This window comes from Miscanthus floridulus, chromosome 1 (genome assembly GCF_019320115.1).
Source record: "Miscanthus floridulus cultivar M001 chromosome 1, ASM1932011v1, whole genome shotgun sequence".
Classification (NCBI taxonomy): Eukaryota; Viridiplantae; Streptophyta; class Magnoliopsida; order Poales; family Poaceae; genus Miscanthus; species Miscanthus floridulus.
In genome coordinates this window covers 36,485,611-36,503,247 of record NC_089580.1, presented here as the reverse complement: position 1 = coordinate 36,503,247, position 17,637 = coordinate 36,485,611, and the positions used below count along the sequence as shown (strand labels likewise).

General features: G+C 48.2%; 1 protein-coding gene across 1 annotated transcript; it reads left to right on the top strand.

The window, feature by feature from the left end:
* The first annotated feature begins 5,830 nt into the window (after positions 1 to 5,830).
* Positions 5,831 to 11,293, top strand: LOC136479080 (UDP-glycosyltransferase 91C1-like). The gene is made up of 2 exons (XM_066477060.1): positions 5,831 to 7,338; positions 11,278 to 11,293. Exons 1-2 carry the CDS (start codon positions 5,860 to 5,862, stop codon positions 11,284 to 11,286), a joined length of 1,488 nt encoding a protein of 495 aa, XP_066333157.1. The 5' UTR covers positions 5,831 to 5,859; the 3' UTR covers positions 11,287 to 11,293.
* The last annotated feature ends 6,344 nt before the right edge of the window (positions 11,294 to 17,637 follow it).

Below are 17,637 nucleotides of genomic sequence, written 5' to 3'. Positions count from 1 at the left end.
GCTCATCTAGAGCGAGTAGGTACGTGGTAAAGTGCACCATGGTGGGACTATCCTCTTGCACATCTCGTCCTTGCAAAGCCTCCATGCGGGCCCTCCATGCCCGACAATTCTTGTCCAAAGGAGGAAAGAACCGCATGGGGGTATGGGCAATGGGCTCCTCATAGATCTGGCAGAGGTACCGCAAGGCTTTGTAGGCCACAACCTGGTAGGTGTCGACGAAGCAAAACCTGGTCGCGGTCACACTCCAAGCTTTAGTGAGATCGGGGAACTCCTCACTCTTCCCGATGTCGACGGTAACCTCACACCACTCAGTGCCATGCTCCTCATACTCATGGCCCTCATACTCGAGGCAATCATTAACTCTGAGCTTTTGCAGGGTGGCATGCAGGATTCTGGGAAAACCCTCAACGTTCATGCAGTAGGTACTAACCCAGGCTCCTACCATCTTTGGTGGTGGTTGCAAGGAAGGCTGAGTGAAAAGCTGGCTCAAAGGAAAAGCTAAGCGAGCTAAAGTGCACCGAGTGGTGGTACCAATGGCTAAGCCAGGCTCTACTTATAAAGGCGGAGCGTTCAGTGGTCCTGGCGCGGTTCACCAGGGTTCCCGCGCGAGATCACTACGGCAGATCAACCAAATTCCGCGCGCTCGAGGCGAGCGACGTGCGATGCCATTACTGACTAGTACGACTGCAGGGCAAGGGTCCAACAAGAGCGTAGAAAGGGGTATGGGGAGACTCGGGTCACGACCAGCGTGAACCACGGGCGAACACGGAGCACGAAGCCAAAATGCATACCTACTCCGAGAATAGGGACGAGGTAGTCGTGCACAATATGACACGTGTGACACCTATGGATGGCGTATCTAGTAGCAATACGACACTAAAATGCATAAACAGAATATGCATGAATGCACGCCCTATACGTCCTTCCACTGTTGCCAACATATAGGGCAACCGTTCTCAGATTTATGGCACATCGTTCTCTCCCTATAACTAGCCGATACTATTGGACTATGCTCGAGTTAGTATACCTGCAGAAACTTGATTAAGTCTACCTAAGTCAGCAGAGTGCCATCTACCCTGGATACATAAACATAGTAATAGGGCTACTTATATAACTTCGCATACAAACGTCCTAGCTTTTTGCAAAAACAGGTTGTCAAATTTTAGCTTAGAAAAGGTTTTCGAAGCTGTATTTTCTCATTTGCGCTCTGATACCACATGTGGCAGAACCACCTAATTTAATGCCTCACAGGAGTGCTTGTCTTCCATTAGACACTAAGCACTCGAGGGAGAACACTAAACTACTCGGTTCTGTCGGGCACACCCCAGGGGAGAACCCAAAAATCCATATTTTTGCCATCAGGATCACAAATGAGAGAATAAAGCTTATATCATTCGTAGCCATTTCTTACATCACTTTTAATCCAACATCAGAGTATAATATTTATTAATATAACAGCGGAATTAAATCATGTTATCAGAGTTATAAACAATTTAATTAAACAGCGGAATAGAAACATGTGAACAGAGTTACAGCGGAGATAAACATCTATTAATGACATGATGAAATATTGATACATAGACTACGACAACAAATTATGAAACTTTTGTTTATAAAAGTATTTAGTGAGCGTTATAAATAACAACTACGATCGTAGCGTAAAGGAAATCCTCTCTGAGCCTACCAGGAGGAATCCACATACAAAGGTCAGCTCAAGCCTCCACCTATTACCTGCAACAGGGGGAATAAAACCCTGAGTACTCAATTGTACTCAGCAAGACTTACCCGACAGGAGAAAAGAAAAGACTCCAAAGATATGCAAGGCTATCTGGCTTGTGGGTTTATTGCATTTGCAGGAAGCATTACTAAGCGTGCGTCCTTATGTTCGATTTTTATTAATAGCCACATTGGTTCATTAACTAACCATTCTATGTAAGCACCTGTGCTACTTTCAAGCAGGTGGTAAGCAATCAGATTTTCTTTGTCCATCTTCCATCTTTCATCTTTCAGTTCTTACTATGATGCTAAACCGTAGACAAGCCGTACCGGATAGCCCGGTGATTCACGAATCAATGCCCCTAGCTGGGTACCCCGAAAACACACGCCCCGTTTGTACCCCAAGCACAAGCAGGACCAACCCATCACTCTCCTGTCCCGGGTGTCCAGGTCCCCATCCAAACTGGGACTGCAAGCCCCCGCCCCTGAGTCCCAGACTCAGTGCGGCGCAAGGACCTCCTCCACCAAAAACAAACCCTGACAGTCGGTCCGGAAAGAGCCAGATCCGCGACAAGAGAGCAACAAGTCTTCCAAGCGCCCATACACAAGTATGTGCTCGGGATAATAAGTCTGTGACATGCCTAGAGTCTTATGCAACGATCGGTCCTTAACCAACCAGACAGGGAAAAACAGTGTAACCAAGCTATGCCCCATGTCCACGGCGACACAACTCCTTACACTCACCAATACCCAAACCATATCCCTGCCCGGTCACCAGTTTTTCTTCTCACCATTTATATTCTCCATGTGGTAGTAATATATTTTCTATCTCTCACGACTGACAAGCAATCACTCGACTTCTACCGGAGTCCTGTAGCATAGCATTCTACACGATCCTGTCATACTAGTAAGACTCATAGGAATAAAGATATATGCAAGTGGGTTTCATTCAACTCCTTAAAACTTAATGCACAATTATAATTTAAACTACAGAAAGATAGGGGTTATGCACCGGGGCTTGCTTGGGTAAGATATATTTAAAAGTTAATATCTTCATCCTCAGATCATTCACATCATCTGGATAGAAAGTCCATTGCATCACCTTCGGATTTCCAATCATCCTTCAATCGATCCATCGATCCATCATCATACCTATATGATATGCATGCGATGCAATGTAAAGATGTAATTAATCAACTGCTATCGTGACTCGTAAAATATGACGTACGCCTCTCGAGTTAACGGCTAGTTCTAACGATGACCGTAAGTAGGCTACATATACACGTTGTCGGATAAGGCGTTATTAAACCCAAGTTGTTTCTTTATTCACTTCTTTCAATTTAATCTTTATTCGCAATAGGACATCATTATTTATCTAGCAACTAATTATTCTAGAGCTACAAACTTTACAGTGAATACCTAATATTGCTAGGAACCTACTGTACAAATTTCAGATTCAACAATATTATCAATTTATCATGAAAATTCCCACATGTTCATATTTTACAATATTAAGTATCGTAAATTAATTATATAGCTTCCCCGAATATTATCCAACTATGTGAACAAACTATACTAACAAGTAGATCATGATTTTAGGAGACTAACAAAACTGATTTAGTATTTTTATGATTTTTCTATGATTTTCTACGAATTTTATTACTTTACTTTATAAGCTAATTTAGAAATTCCTCAAAACGAAAAAGGGGCCGACGGCGCTAAACTGGCCCAGCATCCCAGGCGAATGCACGGCCCACAGGCACGCGCGCGCGGCCAGCGGCCCAACCGAGCGCGAACCGGCCCAGCAGGGTAGACCGGCCAAAGGCCCAGGCGAGGCGCCGAGCAGCCCAAGGCGGGCGCATGCCGGCCAGAGGCCTAGGCGGCTAGCAGCAAGGGCGAGGTGGCCCAACACCAGGCAGGCCGCAGCCCAGCAAAACGGCCCACGCGGCCAGGACTAGATAGCGACGGCGTTTAAGCGATTAGGCCCCTGAGCTTCCTCTAAATCATTCCGCGGTACTAACGTACTATTTGAGTGAGTCTAGTATTTTGCACTGAGAACCCCCATACAAAAATCTTCTTGGACTCTTACCCTTGTCTTCATCCTCAAAACAGAGGGCCGACGGGAACGTTGGCCGACGGCTGGAACGACGCGACGGGACCGGGAAGCGGCATGGCGACCGGCGGCGAGCGGCACGAACGCCGATGGAAACTCGGAAGAGCAGCGCGCGCGGAGGAGACACGGCACCCGGGTCCAGGCGTGCGGCATGGGCACGGCCATGGCATGCAGCGGCATGCAGAGGAGGCGTGGGGCTGTGGAGGTGCGGCTCGTGAGGCCGTGGCGGCCACGGTGGCTCGGATGTGCCTGCACGTGCGGTGCCGAGAAGCGGCGTCGGCGGCTGGCTATGGCGCGCTGTGAGTGCAGAGGCACGAGGGCACGGCCACGCCGGAGTGCAGGGCGGGCGCGTACGGCGGCGTGGCCACAGCAAGGTTCGGGAGTGCAGGGGCAAGCGGCGCTGACAGGACTCCATGGCTCCGAGCGGCCTGGCACGGCCATGGCTGAGCGCGCGGGACACGGCACGCCTGGGAGGAAGAGCAGAGCTGCGGCGCGGACAAGCAGAGGAAAGGGAGCGCGGCAGCGGCCGAGCAGCGGGGAGGCGTTTCGCGGCTCAGGCACGGCAGTCCGGCGCGCAACTATGGGCAGCCGCGGGAGCAGGAAGACGGCGTGCCGGACCAGAGCGGGGAAGGAAGAGGAGCTAAGGCGTCGGTGCACCCAGTCGTGGTGATGCCGTGACTTTGGTCAGGGAAGGAGGCCGAGATTGGGAAACGGACGGAGGCAATGAAGACCACACAGTGGAGCAAGAAATTGAGCAAGCAACGGGGACAGGAAGGACGGCGCTGCAGCAAGTTAGGCCAACTCTCATTAAGGCAGTGCAAAGACAGTAGTGGCAGGGAGGACGTGGGAAGTAGGCCAGGCAACTGGGACGCTGTCAATCGGCTGCTTGGCACTGAAAACTCGCTGCTGCTCTGTAGGACTGCTGTGCTTACATTAAACAAAAATTGGACAAGTCGCTCTCAATCAAGAGAAAGCGTGCAGCACGGAAGCTCGGCAGATGCAGACATATGTGTGTCTGCATATATATATATATATCGTTCTATTTATTAATGACTTTTATTCTACTTATAAAAGCTGCTCGTCATGTCGAATCTTAAAGAATAAATCGTTCGATAGCATCGTTATCGGACAGTCCTGGTTATCCCTACGTACGGCGCAATTTAACTTGAGCGTGCATTTGAGTCCACCAAACTAAGTCACCCGGGATTCGCTATCGCTTCACGTATGTTTTAAATCAAAAATTCGAGAAACTCGTTTCGAAAGTTTTACTTAAACCTAAATCACAGCGCTAAATAAGATCATAACACCGGGTGTTACAAAAGACCCGCTTGGCGTCGCCGCGGAGCTGCACGGGGGGAAGCAGTCGCCGTGCTGCAACTGCAAGAGATGCCCCTGCCGAGCGTGGCTTGTACCGTGAACGATGTAGTGTAGTGCTCTGTTCGCCGATATGTAATCATCTCGCTTGTATTTTGTGCTCTACTTCTCTCTTTCATGTTGCAAGGTATTTTGAGTGCAATTCTTTAATTGCCCTTCAATCCCCTCCAATCCACTCGGTCTGGGAATTAACTGAACAAGCTCAGAAAAGTTGTAACTAGGATTTGAATGTGCATTGTTCTTATAATCTTATCCCTCCAAACCCCATGCTCCACCCCAAACCCTAACCTTGCGGTGGATTGTTCTTCTTCTTCCTCATCGACATTGTTTCTATCCACTCATGCGTGGACGCGTGTGAAGCGCGTACATGATTTCTGTCTATTACATTCCTCCTATAAAATAAAAACAAATGCTCTAACTTTTTTTAAGATAAAAGATATATACAACCAAAAGTTACACGAGCTCAAAGGCTCAAAACTGAGGAGACCTTAAGAACTAAGAAAAAAAAAAGCTAGAAAGACTGAGGGTCAGAACTTCTCCGTCTTGGTCCGAATACTATTATTTTTGAGCAATTAGGCATAATGTCACAATCATGTGGATTGTAGCTTATGATTGTTTAGGGGACATCGCCATTCACGTGCTGGACGGGACAGAACATGATCACGTCAATGGAAATGGAAGCAGCAGCCGCCGGCAAGCTGAATGTGGTGCTGTTCCCGTGGCTGGCGTTCGGCCACATGATCCCGTTCATGGAGCTCGCCAAGCGCCTGGCGGCGAGGGGCCACGCCGTCACCTTCCTCTCCACGCGGAGGAACGTCGCCAGGCTGCCGCCCGTGCCGGCGGACCTGTCGCCCCGCTTGCGCCTCGTGGCGCTGCCCGCGTCCGTCGTGGAGGGCCTGCCCGAGGGCGCCGAGTCCACGGCCGACGTGCCGCCGGAGAAGCAGGAGTTGCTCAAGAAGGCGCTCGACGGCCTCGCCGCCCCGTTCGCAGCGTTCCTCTCTGACGCCGTCGCCGACGGTGGGAGGAGGCCCGACTGGATCATCATGGACTTCTGCCACCACTGGCTCCCCGCGATCTCCGAGGCGCACGGGGTGCCGTGCGCCATGTTCCTGATAGTGCAGGCGGCCTGGATCGCGTTTATGGGGCCGCGGTCGGCGAACGCCGCGCATCCGCGCACGACGGCGGAGGACTTCACCGTGCCGCCAAGGTGGCTGCCGTCGTTCCCTCCCGCCATCGCCTACCGCTGCCACGAGGCCGACTGGCTCCTCGCCGCGTTCCAGCCCAACGCGTCCGGGGTGTCCGACTTCGACCGCTTATGGCAGGCAATGGATGGCACCCGCCTCATCATCTACCGCAGCTGCGAGGAGGTCGACGTACCCGGGGTGTTCCCCATCCTCACCAATCTCTTCCAACAGCCGGCCGTCCCCGCCGGGGTCTTGCTGCAGCCTGTACTCGACGACGACGACGACCATGACTCCTCCATATCAGTATCAGGGGCACGTCCCGAGGTCCTTCAATGGCTGGACAAGCAGACACCCAAGTCTGTCATCTACGTAGCGCTGGGAAGCGAGGCGCCGCTGACCGCGAAGACCCTCCATGAGCTCGCGCTGGGCCTTGAGCTCGCCGGCGTCCGCTTCCTGTGGGCTTTCCGCAAGCCGGCCGGCATGTCCGCACCCGGCACCGACGACGACGTGGGCGAGCTGCTGCCTGCCGGGTTTGAGGACCGGACGCGGGGGCGCGGCCTGGTGTGGCCCGGGTGGGTATCCCAGGTGCGGGTGCTCGCGCACGCCGCGGTGGGCGCGTTCCTGACGCACTGCGGCTGGGGCTCCACCATCGAGGGCCTCGTGTTCGGACACCCGCTGGTGATGCTCCCGTTCGTCGTTGACCAGGGCCTCATCGCCCGGACGATGGCGGAGCGCGGCGTCGGCGTGGAGGTGGCGAGGGACGAGAGCGACGGCTCGTTCGACAGGGACGGTGTCGCGGAGGCTGTGCGACGTGTCGTGCTGGAGGAGGACGGCAAGGTGTTCGCGAGCAACGCGATGAAGCTCAAGGAAGCTCTTGGCGACCAGCGACGGCAGGATCGGTACATGGACGACCTTGTAGGGTACCTTACACGCTACAAGGGCAAGGACTGGGTAACTACACTTCCTGACTGTGTCTATCCAAGATAATTAAGCTTTGCATGTAAGGCTTTATTGGGATGCGTATGTATTCATCTTAATCCACATGTGTTGAAGTGGATTGGAGTTAAATTAAACTTAAGTTCCATTCCATTCAACTCCAACGCATATGGATTGAAGTGAATAAACATGCATCCAAACTAAGCCTAAGCTAATTACCGTTGGAAATAAGCTTTGCATTGCAAAGATGACTCTAGTACTCTACTTTAATTACTACTGTTGGAAATAAGCTTTGCATTGCAAAGATGATTATAAACTTATGATTATTGAATAGTATATTTGATTACAAATATAATTATATCAAATTTGTGTCACAATAGCTAAAAATTCTTGGTCAAAGGTTGTAAAGTTTGAACTTGATATTCATAAACACCTTAAGTTTGTACACATTAAGGGCCTCTTTGTCACGGCTTATGCCGGCTTCGGCTTCATCTATTTTACGTAAATCGAGGCACTGTAGCGTGAAGCCGTTTTGTAAGCCGGGGTTAAAATAAACTAGAAGTCGGAAAAAGCCAGTTTTTCTGGCTTCACCGGCTTTGGCTTCACCGGTAAAGCCGTTTTGGATGAGCCGTGCCAAAGGGGGCTTAAGTTAACTCCTATTGGAAATGAGCATTGCATAGACAACTATACTTTGAAATCTTTGATCAATAGTTTAGCTCACAATTTTTAAATTTTATAATACAAATTTGATATGGTTAGATTTAGTATTAAATGTACCATCCAATCCAATATCATAAGTTTGTAAGTATAAACAATATTATAAAAAATAGTCAAAATATATTTGGGAGGCTCTGTAATGTCAAATCGTACCTTATAAAGAGAATGTAGGGAGTAAGACTAGACAATTTTGAAGGCCTCGGTGCTACAGATTCGGGTGTATCGACATATTATTAGATGCAAACAAGCTCAATGATCCGTTCGTCCCACAATAATTGGTTATTAGCTAGAATTTAAAATCTATTCTAAAATAACTGATGTTTTAGCTTTTTAGGGTGGGAACAGAACAATCAGTCACTCACGCCTCCTCCTTCCCCTATCAATATCTCTCTCCGGGGAACTGTCGATGTTTTACCACCGATAGCCTGCCATGGGGGTATCCGAGACAGTATGTTCAGGCTTCAGCGTACGCGGAACTCGACGGTTAACGCAAGAGACAGTCGATTTATCCTGGTTCGGACCCTCGATCGTGATCGAGTAACAGCCCTACGTCCGGTCGGCGTTAGCCTTTGTGTTCGATTGATTGTTAAGTGTTGCGTTGTCTAAGTCTCTTCTACCCTCTCATCTAAGGAGCCCTGCCCTCCTTTATATAGTCAGGAGGCCAGAGTCCTAGTTGGTTTACAATGTAGAGTCCTACTAGGATTACATGTAGTATTACTACTAGGATTACATGGGAGGAATCCTAATCAAACTAGATCTCTCTTCCTTGCGGTGTATCCCGTGGGTCCCGCATCGACAATCCCCCGAGCACTTCATGGTTGAACTCCGGAAGCCTTGTCTTGTTCCTCCAGGTCTTGCCGAGCAGGAACAAGTGTCGTCCGAGTGCTTTCTTGGGTGAAACCATGTAGCGCTTCTTGGGATCTTCGAGTGGTGTGTGCTTTTTTGAAGAAAAAAGTACTCCCATCTTGGTGTAGCCTCCGAGCCTCTCGTTATTTGGAATATGGAGCTGGAGGGTCTTGTCTTGAAATTGCTCTGATTCTTCGTCGAAGGGCTCCCGAGCATATACCCAGGGTCTTTATCAAAAAGAACTCGGATATAGCTCGGTCCGGGTTCTTTTTGTCTTGATGCCTTGAAGTGGTCTGCCTTGAAGAAGTCTTCTTGCTGACGTGCGTTTTTTCGAAGAAAAAAGTGCACTCACTGAGTGTAGCCCCCGAGGCTCTTGCTATTTGGAATAAAAAGTTGAAAAGTCTTGAATCTTATGTTGTTTGAAAACTCCTGTCTTGAAGAAGTCTTCTGAGTAATGTGCGCTTTTTAGAAGAAAAAGTGCACTCACTGAGTGTAGCCCCCGAGCCTCTTGCTATTTGGAACAAAAAGTTGGAGGGTCTTGAATCTTATGTTGTTTGAAAAACTGAAAACCTCTTCTGAGGATATGTAGGATCTTGTAGACATTCTCAAGGGTGTATCCAAGTAACCCATGAACTGCAGTAGGCTATCCATATACCATTGCAAGTCAACATAGTTGCGCCACCGAGTACTTTCCATAATTAGCTTGCGTGCTTGATGTCTTCTTGCATGCTGTTGTATGTCATGCCTCTTCCTTTGTTTCGCTTGAGTAATGAAAGTACATATAAATATGCACGTGCATCCTCATATTCGTGCTCATCTTGCTGATGCAAAATCTTCTTGTTCGACCATGATCCGATCCGAGCAAGGCAACCTAGATAATCCATCAAAAGGCTTCGGGTGGGCAGTCCCCTCACCGGAGACCCCATGCCACCCCCACCTTAGAATTTCCAAATCACCGCAACAAGGTTGATCTTAGCTGTCGAGTAGTTGATCACCCCAATCGAGTAGTCGATCACCGCGGCCGAGTAGTCGGACGTCCTGGCGACTTGTAGAGTAGCAACCGAGTAAGACAACGCGGGGCGTGTGTCTCACCCAACGAAGTAGTGGCCAAGTAAGGCAGCTAGCGGTGGGCGAGCTCCTTATTTGATGACGTGGTCCAGAAAATGGTTCCCTTTCCGGTGAGTAGGCTTCACGGATTAAGGCCTCAGCAACCCAGGTAAATCAACTGTAGTAGAGCCGCGGAGGCATATGGATAATATCCAGAGGTATATGATGATTAAAGAATATTTAAAAAAATATTAAACCATGACTTAGCTTGATTGACGGCCGCGTGGTAGAATCAGCGCGCGATCCTAACATTTTGCGCTCAGGAGACCCCAGTGGTTGTAGCCCCCGAGCATCAGCTTGCGAGTACTTGGACATGAGCTGTCGAGTAGTTAGTCACCGCAGCCAAAGTGGTCGGAAAATGTGACGACCTCATCGGCGGGCTCAAGCATCTTTTCAGCTCTTTTGCTCTCGGCCGGTATGCTCAGGCATAATTTCAGTCATTTTGCTTTTTGGTTCGGGTGTTAGCTTATTAGCTACCCTCATCGGCGGGCTTAAGCATCTTTTCAGCTCTTTTGCTCTCGGTCGGTATGCTAAGGCATAATTTCAGCCATTTTGCTTTTTGATTCAGGTGTTAGCTTATTAGCTACCCTCATCGGCGGGCTCAATCATCTTTTCAGCTCTTTTGCTCTCGGCCGGTATGCTCAGGCATAATTTCAACTATTTTGCTTTTTGGTTCAGGTGTTAGCTTATTAGCTACCCTCATCGGCGGGCTCAAGCATCTTTTCAGCTCTTTTGCTCTCGGCCGGTATGCTCAGGCATAATTTCAGTCATTTTGCTTTTTGGTTCGGGTGTTAGCTTATTAGCTACCCTCATCGGCGGGCCCAAGCATCTTTTCAGCTCTTTTGCTCTCGGCCAGTATGCTCAGGCATAATTTTAGCCATTTTGCTTTTTGGTTCGGGTGTTAGCTTATTAGCTACCCTCATCGGTGGGCTCAAGTATCTTTTCAGCTCTTTTGCTCTCGGCCGGTATGCTCAGTGGGGAAAGCCATAATAAGACATATGTTGTCAAGGAACACCATCTTTATTGATCATGAACGTTGATCTCTTGTGGCTTGTATATATATTCTTCCTTGAGTTGTTTTCATGCGTAGAATCTTCTTAGTTGGCTGATGTGCCATGTATTGTTGACTTCTTTTCCATCTTCAGTTATCAACTTGTATGTGCCTGGTCCGGGCTGTCTTGGTTGTTTCTATCTGGGAACCTTTCTCGTGTCTTCTCCTCTGCAGTAATCATCTTTTCTACTGTGCATCTGAATTCTTCATTGTTTCTCGGGTTTTCTTTGCAGATGTCCTGAAATTGCCACCTAGCCATGATTCCACGAGAGAAAGCTTCGATTACTTCTCGTTCGGTGATGTCATGTACTTGAGCACGTAGTTCGCCAAATCGTCGATAGTAATTCCTGAGACTTTCACCTCCTTTCTGCTTGAGTCATTTTAATTCTGCATGGGTGATGGGGTGCGTAATGATACCCGTGAAGTTTTCACAGAAAACTCTTTGCAAGTCCTCCCAATTTCTAATTGACTCTGGATTTAATTTGTCGAATCATTGGAGGGGCATGGTTTCTAGGGCCATGGGAAAGAACAAGGTCTTGATATCGTCGTCTCCTCCTGCTAGTTCGATCGACTGCGAGTAAATCCTAAGCCACTACCTTGGTTCGGTCTTGCCATCATATTTAGAATGGTTGGACGGCTTGAACTTGAGAGGTAGTCGTATTAAAGCAAGTCTGTTTGCAAAACAGGAGAATCTATCGTGCGTTCCGGATTCTGTGTATTCTGATTCAGCACCTCCTTCTAGTCAACTGTTGTCTTGGTGAGAGTCGTTCTACGGGGCTGTCTGAAAGGTACTTTGCTTCTGATCTTTCTTGGTTGTTCGACTTGGTAGTTTTGACTATGGTCCCTTCTACTTTCTTTGTTGTGACTTCCACTTGGTCCGAGTCTCTCGAAAGCGGACTTCCTTTGATTTTGATCTTCCTGCCCATGAGATGTTGACCTGGCAGGTAGTCTTGAGCGGGTCCTTTCGTCGTGCATCCTTAGGACTGTTGATCAGAGAAAGTCCCGAAGCTGTTCTTGTTTTTCACTGGGATGTGAAGTCGCCCTGAGTTCTTCTAGTGCTTCTCGAATCTTATTGTAGGGTGTATTCACCGCTCGTCCTTCTTCGACCTCTCGCTCTAATTTTCTTCTATTGTACTTGGCTAGATCTGATCATATCTGATCCAAGCTTCCTTGCGCTGCCTAGCACGGCGTTGACGTCCTTGTTTCAATTTGTTCTTTCTCTCTCTGGCTTGCCTTTGACTCTCGGTCTCACCATCGTGCCCCTGGGTAAAGGGTGATATGTTGGACTCAAATTCATCCGATGACCTGACGTCGGGCGCTTCTGGGGGGACCAATGGTGATCGAGGACGGCGAACCATAAATACTTCTCGTGTGTGAATTGCTCCGCTATCAACGTCGGTTTCCACACTGTCGGAGTAGTTGATAACTTTAGTAGAGGCTTCAAGGTCGCAGATTGAGTCTCCTTCTTGGTAGGGTAGAATTGCTGTTGTCGTATTGTCGACTAGTTGGGTGCCGCTATCCTCAGGAACGGAACCTGGCCAGTGGACGATGCAGTCTTGAGATGTTATAGTTAACACGAGACCTTCCTAGGCTCCTTTCAGTGGCATTCTAAGCACTGGATCGAGGAATCCTTCGGGCCGTGTTTGATAAGACGTTGCCATGTTGTGGAGTTTGAATGGAAAAGGACCCGACTTCTTGAAAAGACTCTAAGTGTACTCCGAGTTGTATTCTTGATAGGCCAATGCCGTGTTCTTAAGCCCCATCGGAAAAGAACTCGGTTTCTCGGAAGAACTCGGGTAAGACTCCGTTTCGGATGCGGAACCTGAGTTTGAGTTGGATGCGCAAAGTCGCGAAATCTGAGTTGGATCGGACATCGCGAGCTGCGCGAATCTTCCAGCAAGTTGATCTGTCGTAGTCGCCGAAATAGAATGATCTTCATGGTGACCTAAATTTTTGAGGAGACGGCTTTGGAGCTTGCCATTGTCACCTACCTCGCATATCCACGAACCGAAGACGAAGGTTGATCCCGTCGAGAAGATCATGTTGTTGAGGTCCATCGAGCTCTCGGATGTAAAGTCGCCGAAAGCCCCTACCTGGTGCGCCAGCTGTCGATGTTTTACCATCGATAGCCTGCCAGGGGGTACCCGGGGCAGTATGTTCGGGCTTCAGCGTATGCGGAACTCGACGGTTAACGCAAGAGACAGTTGATTTATCCTGGTTCGGACCCTCGATCGTGATCGAGTAACAGCCCTACGTCCAAGTCGGCGTTAGCCTTTGTGTTCGATTGATTGTTAAGTGTAGCGTTGTCTAAGTCTCTTCTGCCCTCTCATCTAAGGAGCCCTGCCTTCCTTTATATAGTCAGGAGGCCAGAGTCCTAGTCGGTTTACAATGTAGAGTCATAGTAGGATTACAGGGTATTATTACTACTAGGATTACATGGGAGGAATCCTAATCAAACTAGATCTCCTCTCTTCCTTGCGGTGTATCCTATGGGTCTCGCATCGACAGGAACCAAAAGGTAACTTAAGGGGTGTTTGTAACTGCTGCACTCCATGTTCTATTTTAGCTTCGCTCTACGTTTTTTAGCTAAACAGGTTCAGCTTTACGCGCTCTGCTCAAGGAAAAACTGTGAAGTTGTTAAAGCACCTAAAGGGTGCTCCACAAACTTCAGATGTTTTTTGAGCTGCTCCACGGTGGAGTTTGTGGAACAGAGTTCGTAGAGCAGTCCCAAACACACTCTTAATGTGCATACGGCGCAATGCGACATTAGCTATCACCTTTAGGGCCTGATTGATGGTGCTTTATTTGGCTTCATTGAATTCTAGTTCATGTCTAGAGGACATTTTAAAAGGAGAAATCCTCCCAAACAAGACCGTAATCTGCCGTGTCAAAAATTTAAAACGTTAGTTGTTTGATGATGGATGGAGAAGGTCATAAACCTCTGTGCTCAGACCACAAATGGTCGGTGACGTATAGTACGTATTGCTTGCGTGCTCGGTCCTCACCTGGCAGGTGTGCTGTCTGCCTCCTCCAGACCTCCACTTTTCTTGCCCCTTGTTCACGCGTGGCCTCCACGTGCGCATGTGTTGGGGGGATGTTATTGTTAATAGTTGTTCAGTATCTATTCAGGAAATAATATAATATATGAATCGCTCAATGTCTCATGGCCTTTAGCTGGTTTTGGATCGGCACCGATTAGCAGAGCCGGAAATCTAATGAGGTGCATTTTTTTTTTGACAACAACTCATATATATTATATTAAAACAGCAGCCATTTTACAAAGAGGTCCTCAAAAGAAGACATGATTACATCAAAGTCCTACAGCTGGATGGGGAGGCAGCAACGTCGAAGGCGATGGGGGAGACAAGGCCGCCGGCGGAGGGTCGCAGGGGTGTCAAGGATGCATACACCCGGGTGGACTGACTGCGCAAAGCGCCGGTTAAAGGTGCGACGGTTGAGCCATCGGAGGCAACGCACACCGATGACCGAAGGATGTGGATGGAGCCGTTGCCGGAGGTAGAAGAAGAAGCTCAAACCAGGATCCCAGGTGGAGGCGGAGCTGTCGAACCAACACCATAGGAGGAGCTGCCTTGCTGAAGAAAGGAGCACCAAACCGGAGGCTGCTGAACGGAGAGGGATGCGTGCGGTGAAGGTTGTGGATCGGGAGGGGACGGATCTCGCCGGTGACGGATGGATGTGGAAGCGAGGGTGGTGGGGAGGAGATTCGTGGGGAAGAAGAAAGGATTTATTTTATTAACACTGACCTTGAAGTCGACGACATCGATGGCGAGGAAGAAACCGGGAAAGACCACGACAGCTGCTACGACGACGACGCGGACAACTGCAAGACAGGACTCTCCCATCAGGGCAACTCTAACTACGATCTACTAAGAACTTTAGAGGAGGGGACCGGCCCACCTACCCTCGTCGCCGGCGAGCACACCGGAGAGGAGAGGCAAGGGTCCGATGGACGACCACAGGAGCGCTTGCTCTCTCTGGGAGACCCGGGCCAAGTACAGTACCGGGCATTATTTTAGTATTGGAGCTGGCAAGGCCGGGTCAGCTCAGCAATGCAGTTGATGAGTGTGCTCAAATCAATCAACTTCATGTCGGGCATTGACCTCGTTCGCTTCGCTGAAAAAACAAGCCGAAACACTGTTTTGGCTAATTTATTGTGAGAGAAAAACACTGTTCCCGCTAAAAAAAGCTGAAAAGTACGGATTATAAGACAAGCGAACAGGGCCATTATTTGGTGCTGTAGGTGTGCTGATGTTGTCCGTGTGTACCACCGGAGACCGTCTGATTTTTTTTAATTTGGCTTTTTTCTTCTTCAAAAATTCACGTTTAAACCCCTAAAGGTTGTAATCTCGACTTTAGATCGGTGTCGTGACTTACGACACCGAATTAACACGTCTCGGCGTTATAGGTCATAGCGCCGAGCTTCGTGACAGCTGAGGTGCCAGTGATCGAGTTTCTAGCTAGTAGATAAGCTAACAAAACCCACATAACAGGGCTATATATATACTGTTTTGCTATATTGCACCTGGGTGTAAGATGTGTACAGAATGCACCTAGGCCAACCGGCGCGCCTTGTCTGGGCAACTGGCCCAACTAACCCACTAATCAGGCGCGGGCCACACACCTCTACCCTCTTCCACGCCAACACCGCCCCACCAGGCAGCAAGGCAGGCACACAGCGAGCGTGCGAACGAGTTGCAATTTGTGTACGACGGAAGCTGCAATCGGTTGAAGGGATGAGTTGCAATTTGTGTACGGCTCAAGATGCAATCGGCTGACGGGCTGAGTTGGAACTGGTATACAAACAGAGCTGCAACCAGTCGTCCAGGACAGTAGCAACTGGCCTACCCAACCGGAATGCAAGTGGCCTACCACTAAGGTTGCAATTTGTGTATGACGGAAGTTGCAATCGGTTGAAGGGATGAGTTACAATTTGTGTACGACTGAAGATACAATCGGCTGACGGGCTGAGTTGGAACTGGTATATAAACGGAGCTGCAACCAGCCGTCCAAGGCAGTTGCAACTGGCCTACCCAACCGGAATGCAATTGGCTTACCACCAAGGTTGCAATTTGTGTACGACGGAAGTTGCAATCAGTTGAAGGGATGCGTTGTGGCTGAGGGGCGGCGCCCGGGGCCTCTACAGGCGTGCGGGTCAACTGGGTCGGACTCTACGCCGGTACAGCTCGTGCTCGCCGCGCTCCGCACGTCTCGTGGCTCACGCTCGCGGTCGGGTGCATTAGCTATACAGAATGTACCCAGGTGCATTTTAGCCTCGTCATATATATATATATAGACTATTAGCCGGCTATAGAGTTTGTTATTCTGTAGCCAGGCCAACCGAGCGCACCAGATGCCCATCCGATCCAGCCGGCCAGCCCCAAAGCGTTACTGCTTTCCTTTCCAGCTGCATGCATGCGGGATCAACGCTGCAGGTAATTGCAGTAATTAATGACGCTGGATATTTGGAATAATTATTTTCACGCCTTCACACGGTGCCATTGCCATGCATGCAAAGCGTGTACAGATGTGTTACGAGAATACACAAAGCTGGTGTACTAGTACAGCTGGTGCCATGCGTGCAAGTATTATGAGAGTACTAAAAGCAAATACAAACCTATCGTATTCAGTAAATGATTTACTATGTTCAAAAAAAAGTAAATGATTTACTAGAAAATATATACCATTGATTGTGATTTACTAGAATATATGCCTTGCTATCCGTGTGAATTTGACAACTATGATTTACGAGAATTTAGTGTAATTTATGAGAATGAAACTTGAATGTGGATGAACCTTGAATGTGAATTACGAGAACCGAAATAATTACGAGAATTCGAGTTGGCTTCATACGACAATTACATGATGAGTTACTTTGTTTAGGTTCTGGTTGTTCCATGTAACTAGTCGGCCAGTTACAAGAATGAATGAAGTCTAGAAGTAGAACTATACTATATTGTAACTGAGACAATGGTTTACCATGAAATAATTACGAGAATTCAAGTTTCTTGATACGAGAATTACATGAGTCAAATGGTTCATGATAAGTAGTTACTATAGTATTAAGACCATTTTACCATAAGACAGTTACGATATTTCAAATGGTACATATTGTATAGCACCCGCTTGTACTGGGCGAATCATATATCTCAACATCACAAAATGGTACCAAACTGCTTCGATAATTACAGACTATATTGTTTCTTGTTTCATTCATATAATCAGGTCCATGTTGACTGATAAGTCATGGCTGAAAGTACAGTTGGGTTGTGAGAGAAAAAATATTGTTCGTTCGCTGAAAAAGTATGGATTCTAAAACAAGCGAACAAGAGGTTTATGAATTGATGAATCTTTGATGCAGTACCATCCACAACCTCTGAAGCTGGAAGCCAGGATCTATGCACCTGGATTTAGGGGAAAAAATGAGGATAAAACTTTTAGCAAGATCATGAGGCTAATAGCATCTTCCAGAAAAAAATTTGTGGAAAAATCAGAATCTATAATTAGATGAACAACAATGCAGTTTGATAATTAGAGAAATCCATACAAATTATTTGAAAGTAGAGATAAATCAA

Bases quoted from the DNA above. Each gene is read 5' to 3' on its own strand.
- LOC136479080 (XM_066477060.1), top strand. From the start codon at position 5,860: ATGATCACGTCAATGGAAATGGAAGCAGCAGCCGCCGGCAAGCTGAAT.